Genomic DNA, 16,855 nt, shown 5'->3' with positions numbered 1-16,855 from the left:
TGACTGAAAAACGACTGAGTGACAATTGCCTCCCTAGTCTCAGACTTTGTGCCTACTTTCTCTGCCATTTTATATTCATGTAATTGGTTTTTGAATCCCAACTTAAGATACATTCTCTTAAATTCTCTGGATTTTAGTTTTCTCATCTGCAAAATAAAAAGTTTAGGGGAGGGACAGCACTCTTAGGGGAGCTCAGACTGTATTATACAGTAGCAGTCATCAAACCTAATTGAGACTAACTAAAAAAAAAGAAAAGAAACATAGATCAGCAGATATCAGCAGATATCTCTATCAGGAGATTAGCGATCGATCAGCCAATCAATAAAAATGATGAGTGCCCACTATGTGCCTATGCTGGAAGGCAAAAAACATAAGCAATCCAAAACAGGGTTCTAGGGTTTGATAAATCAGAGAATAAGAGAATAATGAGAATGATTGGGAAAACTGAAAAGACCGCCATCTTACCCCAATACAACATGAATACAATACAATACAAGGCAATACAAGGCAATACAAAGCAATACAAGGCAATACAATACAATACAATACAATACAATACAATACAATACAATACAATACAATGCAATATGAACTCAGAATGCCTATGTGACTGAATTCAAGGTCACACCATTGAGGGAAAAATATATGAAAAAATGGTCAGTTTCCTTTTACAACTATAACTAGGGAGAAAATTTTTAACCAAGCAAGGGATAGAAGAATGTCTACCTACCTATCTATCTGTCTGTCTATCTATCTATCTATCTATCTATCTATCTACACATACATATACATATGCATATGTATATATGATTTTGTATTAAATAAAATAAAGACAAAAATCAAAAGAAAACGTTAAATTGGGGAAAATATTTACATCAAATATCACCAATAAACATCTGAGATCCAAAATATTTAGGGAATGGACACAAATGTACAACCCCAAGAGCCATCTTCACAAGAGATGATAAACAGTCAAAGAATATGAATAAAATAATTTCAAACTAAAAAAAACCTCTTGAAAACATGTTCCAAATCACTAATAGTATGAAAAGGACAAATGAAAACAATTCTGAGGTTTTATCTCAGATCTTGAAAATAGGCGAAGATTGTAGAACATGGGAAGAGTCCATGTCAGAGGGGCTGAGGAAGACAGGCACTCGAATATATGATGTTTCTGGTGATTTAGTCCAACCATTCTGAATGTTAATTTTGGAATGATGAAAGACCAGGGACTAAATTGTTCATACCCTTTGACCCTATGATCTCTTTTGCTGGAACATATATTCCCAAGGAGCTCAAAGACAGAAAAATAATTCAATACATATCCCCTCTTCTCCCTGCCCCCCCAAAAATTGAGGCAGCATTCTTTGTGGTACTGAAAAACTGGAACCAAAAGAGGGTATCCAATGTTTAGGGACTGGTCAAAAATATGGCAAGTCAATTTAATGGCATATTATCTAGCAGTAAGAAATAACAAGGGGAAGAAGATTTGTAGAAACTGATGAAGATTGTCCAAAGCAGAACCAAGAGAACAGCATACATAATGACCCCAACAATGTAAAGGAACAGATTACAAGAAGGAAGCTGAATTCTTATTAATGGAAAAACCATTGAAGGTCCTAGAGAAGAGATAAGGAAATATGCTTCCTCCCTCTTAGAAGAGAGGTGGAGACTGTGAGGATAGAATCTCATATAGATTGTCAGATCAAAGATGAGGGGATGGATAGAAGGAAGAATCCCAGGATCATAGATCTAGGGCAGGAAGGATCCTTAGAGGCCATCTAGACCAAGCCAACCCCTTCATTTTACAGATAGGTAAACTGAGGCCCAGAGAGGGTGGGGGAGTAACTTACCCAAGGTCATATGTGTAGTAAGCATCACAGTCAGGAATTGAACCCAAGACTTCTCTTCTTCAGGCTAAACATCTAACAGCTTTTCAACTACTCCTCATAAGACATGGACTAGAAAGGCCCTTCACTATCCTGATTTCCTCTCCTGGATGTTTACCAGCTTGTGATGACTCTCCTGAAATGTGATGTCCTGCCTACCTCACAGGCTTGTGAGGTTAAAATGTGATGTTCAAAGGGATTTGAAAGCTATTCAAAGATACTTGACTATGCTATTATTTTTACATCCTCATCTCCTTCAGCTTCAGGCTTTGCCATTAACCATGAGCAAATGCTTTCCCTTCTCTTGGTCTCAAAGATCCTCTAGAGCTGGGGTTCTTAATCTGTTTGGTTTTTTGTTTTATTGCTTTCTTTTTTTATCATGGACCCCTTTGGCAGTCTGATGAGGTTTTGCATCCCTTCTTAAAAATAATGTTTTTAAATGAATCAAATAATTAGGATTGCAAAGGAAACCAATTATGTTGAAATAGTTATTAGAATAGTTTAAATTAAAAAATAGGTTCCCAGACCCCAAGTTAAGAGCTCCTTCTACAATCCTATGACTATTTTAGTCTTTGAATGCTTGAAGAAAGATGGTCCCTTCCAGCTCTAGCAGTTTATGAGCCTTGGAGCTGGCTGGGGCTACCCGGAGAGCACATTGCATTTGGCTCAAACAAGCACCCTTTGTTTTGTTAACACAACTGCTGTAATGTCTCAGGTCCTCCATTTACTCCCTGACCTTAAGTCAAATGAGTCATAAGGAAAGTAGAGGCCCCAGTGTCTGCAAAGCTGAAACAGTAAGATCTAGTGACAGAAGGGGCTTTGCAAGTCATTTTATCTAAATTCCTCATTTGGTAGAGGAGGCCAAAACCCATAGACATTAAGTGATTTGCTCAAAGTCACATAAGGAATATACTGAACCCAGATCTCCTGATGTCAAACCCAGTGCTCTATGCCCTGCACCATGATGCCACCTGAAGCACTAACTGCCCCCCTTTTAGCCCAGCCCCACAATGCCAAGATACAGGAGCAGGTAAACATTCTTCCCAGTATGACATATTGCTTCCCACCAATTAAGTGCCTACTTTTTAATCCAGCCCCGCAAAGTCTGGACCCAAGCTCAGGTAAGCATCTTCTCCCCTGAACAAATGTCCTTTTTTATACTTACTCAACACATTATTTCATAGCTGTAATGAGTCAGACTCAAACATGTTTCGGGTCCAAAATAAAGAATATAGGCTCAGCAGCTCATTAGAGAAACAATCTACTCCCATACTTGATATAACAATGCAGAGATTAATTCCGTTCAGGCCATCAGATAAGTTAATTATAATTTAAATTTGGTGTCTGCCATACTTCACAAGGCACAGACAATGTGCAGAAAAATAAAACCAAGTTACCCTCTTTGCCTGCTTTTAAATCTGTCTTTACTTGAAGGGCATCAGGAGTGGACCGATGTGAGTGGGAAGGGAGATGAATTCTTAGGAAATAAGATTTTTAAAGCCCAGGGCTTAGGTTGGTGATTCCATTTCTGTGCCTTTTTTAGGTTGTCCACATTTCATGGGGCATTAAGAGGCCTCAGATGTCACTGCACCTCAGCTCTCCAGAAGGAAGAGATGATAAAAAGAAAAATATATATATATATTCTTACCTGAATTCTTCATCTCTGATCTGAAAGAGAAACAGAAAGAAACACCACCAGGGTCAGGATTGCAGCAGGAGACATATTCCTGTTTTATTCTTCTCTCCCTCTATTGCATCCCCCCTCCCCACTATCATTCAATCAACATTTATTAAGCACTTACTATGTACCAGGCACTGTGCTATGGGCTTTCCTTAATGTAAGAGAATGAGAAGACGCTTAATGTATCAAAGATATCCGCTGTAGTGTTCAGAGGGCAGAGGGAAGAGCTAATTAGGCCACAACAAGAAGACAACTTTCCCTTCACAGCCTGGCACCCTCCCATGTTTCCAGTCATCTTACTCCATAAACAGCCAATCCATCCCCAATTTACTCTTCCATCTAGTGACATTGGCCTCCTGGCTGTTCCCTGAGTGAGAAACTCCATCTCCTGACTCCAGGCACTTTCCTGGCCATCCCCCATGCATGGAATGCTCTCCCTCCTCATCTCTGCCTCTGGGCTTCCCTCAAGTCCCAACTCAAATCCCTCTTTCTACAGGAAGCCTTTCCTCATCCCCCTTAATGCTCGTGTCTTCCCTCTGTTGATTATTTCCAATTTATCCCGGATGCATCTTGTTTGTTCATAGATGTTTGCATGTTGTGTCATTCATTAGACTGGGCGCTCCTTGAGAGCTGGAGGTGTCTTTTGCCTTTCTTTGTATTCCCATCACTTAGCACAGTGCCTGGCACATAGTAGGCACCTAATCAATGCTTGTTGACTGTGACCAAATAGCCAGACCCAGCAGAGAGACAGGGAGGAGATGGCACTAAATGCCAGTCCTTGCCTTATCCTTTTGGCAGCTGGTAGAATTTAGTAGTTGACCGACTCCAAGAGTGGCCAGCTGTTCTCCTTCCCTGTCTAGCATTTTCTCCCCAAACTCCAACATGTCAGCTCTCAAAGCATAAACATAAGCATTGGAACGGGGCATCAAGCAAACTGGGCTCTAACCCAAGTGAAGCTTTGGGTGACACGGAACAAGTCCTAGGATCCAACATTGCTGTTGCTTGTCCTTTGTTCTCCAAGAGGACCAATGACATCATGAGGGGCAGAATCAGACACTTAGAGCTGGAGTCCAACCCCTCTCATTTTAGGGATGAGCAAATAATAACAGTAGCAACAGATAAAATGCGCATGGCACTTTAGGGTTTGCCAAGTGTTTTATAAGTATTTTCTCATCTCATCCTCACCACAACAACCCTGGGAGGCAGGTGCTATTATTGTCATCCGCATTTTGCAGATGGAGAAACTGAGGTTCAGCAGCTTGCCCAGGGTCACCGCTAGTAAATGTCTGAACTCAGGTCTCCTTAACTTCAAGCCAGGGCTCTGTCCATTGTACCACCTCCCTCCATGCTCCTTGATTGTAGAGTAAGGGTAGCAGGATTAGGTGATTGCGAAGTGCCCTTTTAGCACTAGCATTTCTTTATTCCAAAATCAGAATTCAATTCAGTTCAAGCCAATCCAGTCAATTCAACCAGTAAGCATTTACTATGTCCCAGACACTGCGTTAGGTTCTGAGGATTAAAACGAAGATTGAAGAAGTATACCCTTAAAGAGCTAATATTCTACCGGGAGGAAAAAAAAATCCCAATTTTTAAAATGCAATTCAGTTAAAAAAAAAAGATTAAGTGCCTACTCTATACAAAGAATGTAGAATGCATTAGGGATACAAAGATGAAATCAAACATTATCCTTGGTCTCATTGATCTAAGAGCTTATATTCTATCAGAAGAAAAAACAATTTAAAAAATTCATTTTGGTTAAAAAATATTAAGCGCCTAATGCATACAAAGAATGTAGAATGCTAGGGATACAAAGATGAAATCAAACATTATCCTTGCTCTCATTGATCTAAGATTCTATCAGAAGAGAAAACAATTTTAAAAATTCATTTCAGTTAAAAGAAGATTAAGTACCTACTGTATACAAAGAATATGGTAGGCACTAGGGGTACAAAGATGAAGTCAAACACTGTCTTTGATCTGGGAGAGAAGGCATTTGCAGAAACAACTATAAGTTAAAATATAATCCATGTTTGGGAGAGGCCCAAGCAAGAGCTAGGGATGCTACTCTGTAAATGCTAACATTATCTTGGCCTGCATTCATTAAAATGATAACTGACATTTGTACAGTGCTTGAAAGTGTACAAAGCACTTGACATTCATTCTCCTATTTGAGTGTCTCAAAGGCCCTGTAATAGTGGTTAGCATTTATTCAGTGCCTTGTATATACCAGATATTCTGCTAAGCACTTTATAAAGATGATCTCATTTGATACTTATTACAACCCCGGGAGGTAGGTGCTACTATTAGCCCCCACTTGACCATTCAGGAAATGGAGGCAAACAGACTTTTAATGACTTTCCCAGGGTCACACAGCCAATAAGTGTCTGAGGCTACATTTGAACTCAGGTCTCACTGAATCCACACCTAACTCTCTATCCACTGCACCCCCTAGCAGTCCCCAGTAGGTACTGCCCATGTCAGCCCCATTTTACAGATGAAGGAGGTGTAAGTGATTTGTCCAGAGTCACGGATACTCCAATTGTAGCATTCTATCCACTATGCCCCTTGTTTAAGAGAGACATAGTGTTCAGTGTGAGGGAGGCGATAAATTCACCATAATCTGGCAGGATCAATAAGGAAGCATCTTCCTGGAAGAGGTTTTCATGTGATGGGCAGATGACTCTTCATTATTAGAGATGTTATATGAGTCAGACTAGATGGCTTCTTGAGACTCCTTCCAACTCCTGACACTTCGTGCTTCTGTAAAATTCTCTGCTCTAATCATGTCACATCTGGAGTATTGGGCTCAGTCCCCAGGTGCCATATTTGAAGAAGAATGTTAACAATGTGGAACGTGTCCAGGGTGCCGAGAAAAATGGAGATCAGGCAATGAAAGGAAGGGGCAGGAAGGGAAGGGAACAGAATGGAAGAGAAGGAAAAGGGAAAGGAGAGGAAGGGGAGAGAAGGAAAGGGAAAGGAAGGGAAAGAGAAAGGGAAAAGGGAAAGGAAGGAAGGGGAGGAAAGGGAAAGGGAAGGGGAAGGCAAAACAAGGAAAGGGATGGGAGCGAAAGGGAAAGGAAGGGAAGAAAAGGGAAAGGAAGGGAAGAGAGGGAAGGCAAGACTTAGTGGGGGCATGACAGTTGTCTTCGGTTATCTTCAGGGAGATCAGACCCTAGAGGATGAAAAGAGGGGCACTGGATACTAGCTGCCCAGAGGCTGACTTCAGCTTTCCTAACAATTAGAACCCTGTCCCAAAGTGAACTACTCATAGGTCTTCTCTACCGAATGTTTTTGAGCCAAGACTGGTGCCTTCTTGTCAGATTTATTTTAGACCGGTTGCTCAGGAGGTCCCAACTCCTGAGAGTGAGGTGATGTACTCAGGGTACAGAATGAGATGTATTTTTTGGACATGGCCAATATGGGAATTTGCTTTGCTTGACTCTGCATATTTGTTACAAGAATTTACTTTTTTCTTTTTCAATGCTAGGTGGGGGAAGAAGATGGAAAAAAGAGAATATAGACTTTTGCTAATTGGAAAAAGTTAAGCTTTTAAAACATAAACAAAAATAAGGAATGCTCTTTCAGGGATAATATGAACTAGATAACCTCTAGTCCTTTGCAACTCTGAAACATTTCTATAAAATATTGGCCTTTCTCTTTCTCTATCACTTAAAAAAATCCCTCCCAAACTGCGGTTATTATTTCTTCCAGCAGTCCACTCTCAGTACTTCCAATTATCACATTGGATTCTCCTGGGGCTCCAAAGTGATTACATGAGCTTCCCCCTTGGGATCCTTTCCTGAGAGAGATTTTTCATCTAGCTCTCCAGTCTTCCCCTGGAGGAGCTCACCCATCCGCTTGGGTGGGTGACAAAGCGTCCTTCATTTCCTCCATCTGGGCTACACAAGATGAGCGGGTCTGAAGACAGCATGTTTCCCCTCACCCCCCCACCCCCCACCCCTGAATGTGGGTGGTTCACTAAGGACAGAAAAACAAAGGCTGTGCTTTTTCCTAGCCGCATTCAGGTCTAAGACCAAAAGAACAGCTCACTCAGAAAACAAACAACTTCCAAACTCTTCTGGTTAGCACTATAAATAGTTGGCAAGCTGGAAATTGGAGTAGAAAGAGGCCACTAGGAAGGTAGTTACCAGGGACAATCTCAAGAGACTGATAATCTCCAAAGGGGGAGAAAGACAGAATTGACCAAGCTCTTACAAGACAGAAAGTAGGGAGCTGGAGGCAGCAATATATAAGCCCCCTGAGGGCAGGGAGGGTTTCACTTTTGTTTGTGTATTCCTAAAACAAAGTTCCAAACCTGGTAGGAATAGGGACTGCACCTGTGACTTCTCTGGTATAGGGAACTCTCAGATACAGAAATGCTTTTTATTAATGCAGGTTGGCACCTTCTCCACAGCTTAGGAGTCTTAGAGAGTCTTCCAGAGAAAACACACTGCCCAGTGGCCACACATTGGCCTGCAACATTGGCTTGGGGAAACTTGTGTAATCACTTTGGAGGCCCAGGAGAATCCAATGTGATAATTGGCCTGAGTGCAGCCAGGACCAGATTAAACTGTAATTCGGAACAAAATAAACAAAAAATACAATAGAACATATAAAATGTTAATTTGTGGGCTTCTAAATCAACATGTGACCCACAGGGATCCTTATGTATGGCTTGGTGGCCCTTTTGGTATTTGAGTTTGATGCAACTGGTTCAGATCACCGATCTGCCCCATGTCCAATAAATAGCCAGGTGTACCAGATTGAGACTTGAGACTCGGGTCTTCCTGATTCCAAGTCAAATACCCTATCCACTACACTCCATTGCCTCTCAGCATATAGCAGGTGTTTGACTGTGGGTTCATCGATTCCTTAGAAGCTTCCTTCGCATTTTAATGGGAATGTCTTATGGGAAACTAATTGAGCAAGAGGTCATTACATCACCTACAAACTCCATGACTATGGATGATGTCATTAAAACCCAACCCAAGTTTTCAATCATCTGAGTTGTTTAAACATACAGTGACTGTGGAGAATAGCTGATACTTTATAGAAGTTTCTCTGTTTAGACCAGGACATGTACTCTTTACAGACAGACTTTTCCATTTCCTTGGGGATTTATCAATTATGACTTCTACAGAAAGGGTCAGGGAGGGGGCACAAAGGTTTACATGACTTCCATGTGTTTCTGTTGTTTGTTTGTTAAAACTCCTTCTGGGGTCATTTTTAAGCAAGTTACTGTTCCTCTCTGGGCTTCGGTTTCCTCATTTGTAAGACTCAAGAGTTGAATTAGGTCACCTGGAACGCCCCTTATATAAAGTTCTAAGCCTTCCTTCACCAGGGGAGAAGGCACAAAGAGAAAAAAAAGAAGGGAGATCAGAAAAACCCACACCTTATTCCAATAGCCTATATTTAAGGGACAGGAGGAGAATGACCAGCCATCAAAAGAGACAGAGAGTCTCCTACACCAGGGCACAGGAGAGAAAATGACAGATGACAGAAACCCAAAAGCCGTAGGGTCTATGGACATCTAAGTGCGACCACACTTTCTAGGACCACCACCATCCTGGCAAACATGGAGGGCTGCACATGGAGAGCTACACTGAGCAATACGTGGAAGAATGAAAAAATGGATAGAAAATTGGTTTCAGAATCAGGAAATTCTGTCTCCAGCACATCCTGGCTGTGTGGCCGTTATCAAGTCACTTAACTTTGCAGTGTCAATTCTCCAAGATGCGAAGTAGCAGAGAAGGAGCAGATCTGCATTGATAGAGGGAGTTTCCTCACTGGGAGTTCCTTATACTCATGAAATAAGGGGTATCAACCAAAAACTAAAAGTGGTCATTAACTCAGTTGCTAAATTAGACGACTACCATTTATTCAGTGGCTATAATATCCCCTACCTTGGTTTCTAACCCAGGCCCTTTTCTTTCTCCTCTGGTGATCTCATGCACTCCCATGGTTTCAATTATCACTCCTACGTAGATGACACTCAAATCTATATCTGCATTTCCAACCTCTGGCCCAAATTCCAGTCCTGTTTCTTACTTCCTTTTGAACATCTCGTCTAAACACTTAGAGCAGCTTTGTCTATGCTCTCTACCATCTGCACTCTCTACCGCCAACCAGACTGGCTTTCAAATTTGGTATGATCAAGTCATCCCCACCGACCTCCTGAAAAACATTCCCATAATAAAGTTTAAGCCTAACTCGATCCTGCCAGTCACAGGCTTCCATAATCTGGCTCGAATCTGCCTACCTGAATGAACTTCCCTGTGGGCACACAGCTTGATAGAAGCAAGATTCAGATTCAATGCTAGTGATCTCTCTACAATACTGCACCACCTTCACTGATGGGGGGATGATAATGGGTGATCACATATGTTACTGGGCATTGAGAGAAGACCAGCTCGTTGGCAGCACAAAGCGTGGGTTGGGGAACACTAGGGAAGCTATTTGTTTAGGGATGGCACCGTCAAATTAGGTAGGTCCTGAGATATGGCAGGCCATAGTGAGCCACTGAAGGTTTCTGCCCTGCCTATGTGCCCTGATGACCCTTGGCACTACCATCTGACCTCCTGAAGTAGACGAAAGATCCCTGGGTCTTGCTGTCTGCCCTGCTGCCTCATCCTTAGGACTTCGGGTCATTTTAATACACCCTACAATGAAACTTTCTTTTTATATTTATTGTTGTTCAGTCGTTTTCAGTCATGCCTGACTCTTCATGACTCCATTGGGGATTTTCTTGGCAAAGATACTGGAAAGGTTTGCCATTTCCTTCTCCAGCTCATTTTACCTATGAGGAAACTGAGGCTAACGGGGTTGAGTGATGTGCCCAGGGTCACATAGCTAGTAAGTATCTGAAGGTAGATTCAAACTCACAAAGATGAGTTTCCCCGACTCCAGACCCAGGACTCTGCGCACTGTGGCGCCACTAAGCAGCCCTCGCTCAATTAGAGAGTATCCTTGAGAATGTACACTTTTTTACTTTTTTCTAAATTTATCTTGAGAGCTTAGTATGGTACTTGGAATGTAGTAAGCACTTAATAAATGCTTTTTCATTCATTCCTTTATTCCCTCACTTATTTATTCTGAGCTGGACTGACCTGATCAAAGTGGGATTTAGAGAGGATGACTCTCCAACATTCCTGACCTCCAGCTTTCACAGAAATTTTTAGCTAGAAGGCATATTACAGATCTAGGCAAATCCTGGGCGGCTAGGTGGCACCAGAGTGCATAGAGAGCTGGGCCTGGCATCAGAAGACTCATCAACCTGAGTTCAAATCCAGCCTCAGACACTGCCTAGCTGTGTGACCCTGGGCAAGTCACTTAACTCTGTTTGACTCAGTTTCCTCACCTGTAAAATGAACTGGAGAAGGAAATGACAAACCACTCCAGTATCCTTTGCTAAGAAAAACCCCGATGAGGCCACAACTAAACAACAACAAAGCCAATCCTACATTTTGCAGATGAGAAAACTGAGGTCTAGGAAAGGCAGCAAGGTATAATGAGAGGAGCACCGGATTTGGAGTCTGGAGGGGTCTGGGTTAGAATCCTGCCTCTGAAACTAACTCAGTGTATGACATGCGTACATCACATCAATCCTCTGAGGCTCAATCTTCCCACCAGCCAAATGGGGATAATGATACTTATGATATTTTTCTCTCAGTGTTGTTGCAAGGCCCAAACAAGAAGCCTCTGGGATGGCACGGGAAGGTGTACTGGGCTTGGAATCAAGAAAGACCTGAATTCAAATTCCGATTCAGACACTGTGTGACTTGGGCAAGTCTCCTCGGTTTCCTCATCTGTAAAATGGAGATAAATACTAGCACCCACCTTACAGGGTTGTGATGAGGACAAAGAGAGATAATACTATGTAAAGTTCTCCACAAACCTGTTACTATTATTCTCTCTAGAATTCATGGTGCTTCTCCTTTCTACAAGAGGCAGACAGTCTTCAATTCAGGAACTGGGAGCCCAAAGGAGACAAAGCCCCTCAAGTTTTCTAGTATCCAGTGGTGGGCTGGAGCTGGATCTGGCTCAAGCCAGTTTTTAAATTTTCAGTGTGAATAATTTCAACTTGGAAATTGGCAAAATGCTACAAATCAGAGCCTGATTTATTTATTTTTATTGATTGTCTAGACCGAAAAAAATATTAATAATACAGATTAAACTTAAAAGTGAGTTGTGGGTGGCTAATATGGAAATGTTTTACATAACTGCACATGTATAATCTATATGAAATTGTTTGCCTTCTTAAGGTACAGGAGGATGGGAAAAGAGGGAGAGACTTTAAAACTCAAAATTTTTAAAAACGAGTCTTAAAATATTTGCTTACATGTAATGAAGAAAAATAAAATAAAAATCAAATGCACAATAAAGTTTGTTGCAGGTATATTGTTTGTTTTTGAAAGCTGGTTGTTAAACATTTTCCAGCATGCCCCTACCAGCATCATATATCAAAACAAGTTCCCTTGAGTGAAGTCTGTCTCCTTTCTTCCTTTTAAATTTCCTTAGTCATATCCTTGAATGTCATTGATTCCTGAATGATTCTCTGTACTCTGGATCACCGAGGGATGATATTGCTCTCTCTCTTGCACGCTCTCTCTCTCTGTCTCTCTCTCTCTCTCTCTCACACACACACACACACACACACACACACACACACACACACAGACCTGCCTTTGTCAGACACAGGAATCTGACAGGTGTGACCGGAACAGCTTAATAAGCTACAAATAGCCTGGCTGCTTCCTTCAAGAAGTCCCACACCAGCCATGTAGACGAAAGATGAGGCCAATTAACAGCCTTGTAGAAATAGCTTGCTACTTAGCCTAACCTCAGCTTGGTGTTGCTTTCTCACTGAGCCAATCAAGATGAAAACGCCCCCTCTCTTTACGAGCTCTGTGGCATGGAGGCTAAAATACTTCCCAAGCACCTTCATAACAAAGTACAAAACATCCCTTTGAAAATACCCAGGGCCCTGAAAACCTCGGGAGGAACCAGACCAAGGGCTCTCCATCCAGGAGAGATCAGGGACCTTTAGCAATGGAGTTAAGATGCAAACAGACATCGATGAGTCCAACCTGCACTTGAATGACAATTCCTTCTATCACCAACCACCTTTCCCAATCCTTCCTCCAACAAAATCTATTATAGTATACTTACATAATATAATATAAATAAAATAAATAAAAGATAATTGTATTATATTATACTTATGTAATATAAAATATATTATACTTATATAATGTAAAATATATAAGTTGGTATATACAAATAGTTATATGTATGTTGTTTCCCCATTAGACTGTGAGTCTTTTGAGGGGATGGACTGTCTCTGAATCTCAAGCACAATGCTTGGCAAGAAGTAGGTGCTTAATAAATGCTTACTGACTGACTGATGAACTCAAGCCCTTGACTTCATTCCTCCAGGGTAGGCCTATCCCCACAGTTGTACCCTTAATATTAGGAAGCTGTTCTTACCATCCAGACTAAGTCCCACTGCCCCTCCCCGCCTTCTGTTGTGTCAGGCCAAGCAAAACAAGGCTAATCCCTCTTTGACTCAAGTCAAGAAGCCTGTGTTAAGGCTTACCATGCCAGGCACTATGCTAAACTCTGGGAATACAAATACAAGCAAAAAAAGAGAGAGAGGCCCTGCCCTCAAGGGGTTTCTATTCTAGTTGGGGAAGATAACCCATGGGGGGAGAGGAGAACGTACCCATAGTATGGAGAGTCAGAAGGAGAGGAGGGAAAGATGTTTGTCCTGATAGGGGCTATTATTATTGTCACCCCTGTTTTGCAGTTGAGGAAATCAAGGCAGAAAGAAGTTAAGTGATTTGTCCAGGGTCACATGGCTAGTAAGTGTCTGAGGATGAATTTGAACTAAGGTCTTCCTGATTCCAAGCCCCCTTCCTCAAAATGGGGGTTCTGGGAGGAAATAACCAATGGGAAGAGGGGGCCACATAGGCAGAGGGTGAGGAGGCCACAGGAGAAAGGGATTAATGATGATTTTCCATGAATGAATGAATGAACAAATGAATGATTAAATAAACAAATGAATGGGAAATGTGTTTACCACGTGTCAGAAAAATTCTAGATAGTCCCTGCTCTCAAGAAGCTCACATTCTAACTACAGGACACAACTCGTATAAACAAACTGAACTGCAAGACCATTGCCCACTTGTCCTAAGGATGTATCAGCTTCAGAGCAGACAAGACCCAGAGGCCCTCTGGTCTTGTAAGTATGTCACATGGCTGTACCAGGAGAATTCAGGGCAGATGGTAAAGCTTAGAGGGCAGCAGCTGGGCAGATGGCAAGGCCCTGTGGCTCTCCATCACTCCAGAAGGATGAGGAGGAAGAGTTGGTGACATCACACACACACACACACACACACACACACACACACACACACACACACTTTCTCTCTTTCAGATTAAACATTCTGAGTTGTTTCGCAGCACTTCATATGAACTAAAAATCCTCCATCAGAGGCCACCCCTTTCGGACTCTCTCCGGCTTATTAATAATGTCTTTCCTAAATCATGACATCTGAGACTGACCACAGTAAATGCTCCAAGGATGGGATAAGGCCTCCCCCAGTTTTGGAACTCCCACACTTTCCCTTGCCCCATGGAGAAATAACTATTTATAAAGTTCTCCTGTTTATAGAAATAAATGAAGTAGCCCTCCTCCCTGAAGCCTGCTACTTTCTTTAAACCATTGCACTGTTTTAGAAGAGAATTTAGCATAATCTTCTAGAATTAAAAGTCTCTTTAGGACAAGTACCTAGATTTATCAAAGGGGGGGGAATATATTTATATTTTTATGTATGTATATATATATATATTTCAAAATATCTATATCTATATTAATTTCTATTTATTATTGAAAGTTAGGCTGACTCAATAACCCATTATTCTCAAACCTACTTATCAGTCAGTGTTGGGGGGAGGAGTGACCCAGTCTGTAGCTTTTTATTATCTGATACTCATCATGTAGAAAGTCATTCCCTTACCTTTTTGTATCAGGAAATTGTCACACACTTGCTACTATGCGGAGGAACTGTGAGACAGTGGCTCTCCCCTTTCATTGACATGAACCTATCTGAATGGTCTTCGTCTCATTGTGACAGTTATCAATAAAACCTGGCTCTGTCTTAGAGCCATTGTTGATCCCCACTGATTGGACCATTAACGTGTTGCTACCTTGACATACTTTTAATATACTCTTTTAATTCTCATTGTCCTTGGTTTTGTCTCCTTAATTGGGGCAAAAGCCCAAACAAAGAATTTTCCTTTTATCTATCTCTCTGTTCATCTATCTATCTACCTATCTATTTATCTATCTGTCTGTCCACCCATCTGTCTATCCATCATCTATCTGTCTGTCTACACATCCATCTGTCTATCCATCCGTCTGTCCATCTGTCTGTCCATCCATCCATCCATCCATCCACCTATCCACCCTTCCATCCATCCATCTATCCATGCCATGTGTATGTGAGTGTGGGAGAGGCAGGGTGCCATAGTGGAGAGAGAACTGGCTTGAAGCCAGGAAACCCTAGGTTCAAGCCCCACCTCTGACACATACTGACTCTGAGTCCCTGAGAAGGAAAGGAAGAATGGAGGAAGTAATTATCAAGCCCTTTACCATGTGCCAAGAACTGTGCTAAGTCACTTAAACCTCTTGGGTCCCTAGAGGACTCTCTATGATTATAAGTTGCGGAGAAAGTGTTGACCTGTGTTGGTAGAATTTCTTCACCTGTTCATTCCTTAAACAATTGAAATCACAGATCCAGTCCCTTTACTAGGCAACCATCACTAGGTAGCATAGGGCATAAAGCACCTTCTCTGCCATTTAGAGTCGTGGGGGATTGCTCAGTCTATGGAGATGGTAAAAGACTTCCCTGGGATCAGCCGAAAGTGTCAAAGGCAGGACTCAAAACCAGGTAGGTTCTTTATCCGTTATTTCCACAATGCCTCTCTAAAGGGAGAGTAGGAAGGAGAATAAACACACACACACACACACCAACATACTTACACATACACATACTTACATATATACATTCACACATATACATACACACATTCACACACATACACACATACATACACATGCATTACTTATATGCATATGCATGCACACACATACACTTACAGGTTACACACACACACACACCCTTTTAGTGGGATTCACAATGCTGGCAATATTTTTTAAAATCCTATATCATGCTATTGGAAAATAAGGAAGATGATTCCCTGGAAGAATGGAATTAATCAGCCCATTTTGGAGTCTTTGTTGAATTTCTCCATTGAGTACATGAGACTCGGATGAAATTTGCTCTGACCAATGAGTTACCAGATTGGCTGGAACAGGAGACCATTAGATGGTAACAGTTTATTGTGGCGGTTTTTGCCAGCTGAACGCCACTTATAGTTCCTAATAGCTTATTTTATGCATAGCAGGCTCCTGAGGCCTTTCTCAGCCCTCCCTGGCTAAGAGCAATTCAAAATGGGTTAACAAGCAGTGGGGAGACCCTAAATGGACTGCTAATGTTAGGGAGGGACCAGGTTCTGTAAAAGAGTGACTAAAGGAAAAGCTGAGAGGCAGATGAATATCCATGGGAATCATGGAATCTCAGGGGGAGCAAATCCCTGGGCCCCTCTGGCCCTCAGTTTCTTCTTCTATATACAAGGATAGGGTCAAACGAAATGATATTCTTAAAGACCCTTTCCAGTTTTAACTCTATGAGAAAATAAGGTCACTTTATCCAAACCCTTCACTTTTTAGAAGTGGAAACAGAGATATAGAGAAGGGGCAGAGGTGGGTGGTGGTGGTGGTGGTGACTTGTTAGCTTGAGGAAGACACTGAAAGAGAGAGAGCTAGAAGTAGAAGCCGGGGTTCCTGACTCCCAAGTTAGAACATGAGGCTTCATCAAACGACTTCACCGTCATTCTACTCCCAGCAACATCGTTGTAACAACAAACCACAACATAAGAGCAATAATAACTATAATAACTAGCCTTTAAATAGAATCTACCATATCCCACTCACTGCGCTTAGATCTCCATAGACACTATCTCATTTGATCCTCACAACAACCCTTCGAAATAGGTGCTATCCTTATTATCCCCATTCTACAGACGAAGAAACTGAGGCCCAGAGAAGTAGCGTGACTTGCCCAAGATGACACAATGATCTTGTCACGGTGGTGGGAGCACCAGGTTCTCTGATTCCAAATCAAGGACGCTTCCGTTGTCCTCATACCACCTCGTGTCATTA

At 41.8% G+C, this 16,855-nt stretch overlaps 1 protein-coding gene across 1 annotated transcript in view; it reads right to left on the bottom strand.

Moving 5' to 3' along the window:
• Positions 1–16,855, bottom strand: part of TRIM44 (tripartite motif containing 44) — a 166,474-nt gene that overhangs the window by 85,424 nt on the left and 64,195 nt on the right. Inside the window, exon 4 of the mRNA XM_036764090.1 lies at positions 3,538–3,557. Coding sequence (XP_036619985.1) covers positions 3,538–3,557 — 20 coding nt within the window. The remainder of the gene's footprint in view (positions 1–3,537; positions 3,558–16,855) is intronic.

This window comes from Trichosurus vulpecula, chromosome 6, assembly GCF_011100635.1.
Source record: "Trichosurus vulpecula isolate mTriVul1 chromosome 6, mTriVul1.pri, whole genome shotgun sequence".
NCBI lineage: Eukaryota > Metazoa > Chordata > Mammalia > Diprotodontia > Phalangeridae > Trichosurus > Trichosurus vulpecula.
This window is presented reverse-complemented; position numbering and strand designations above follow the sequence as displayed.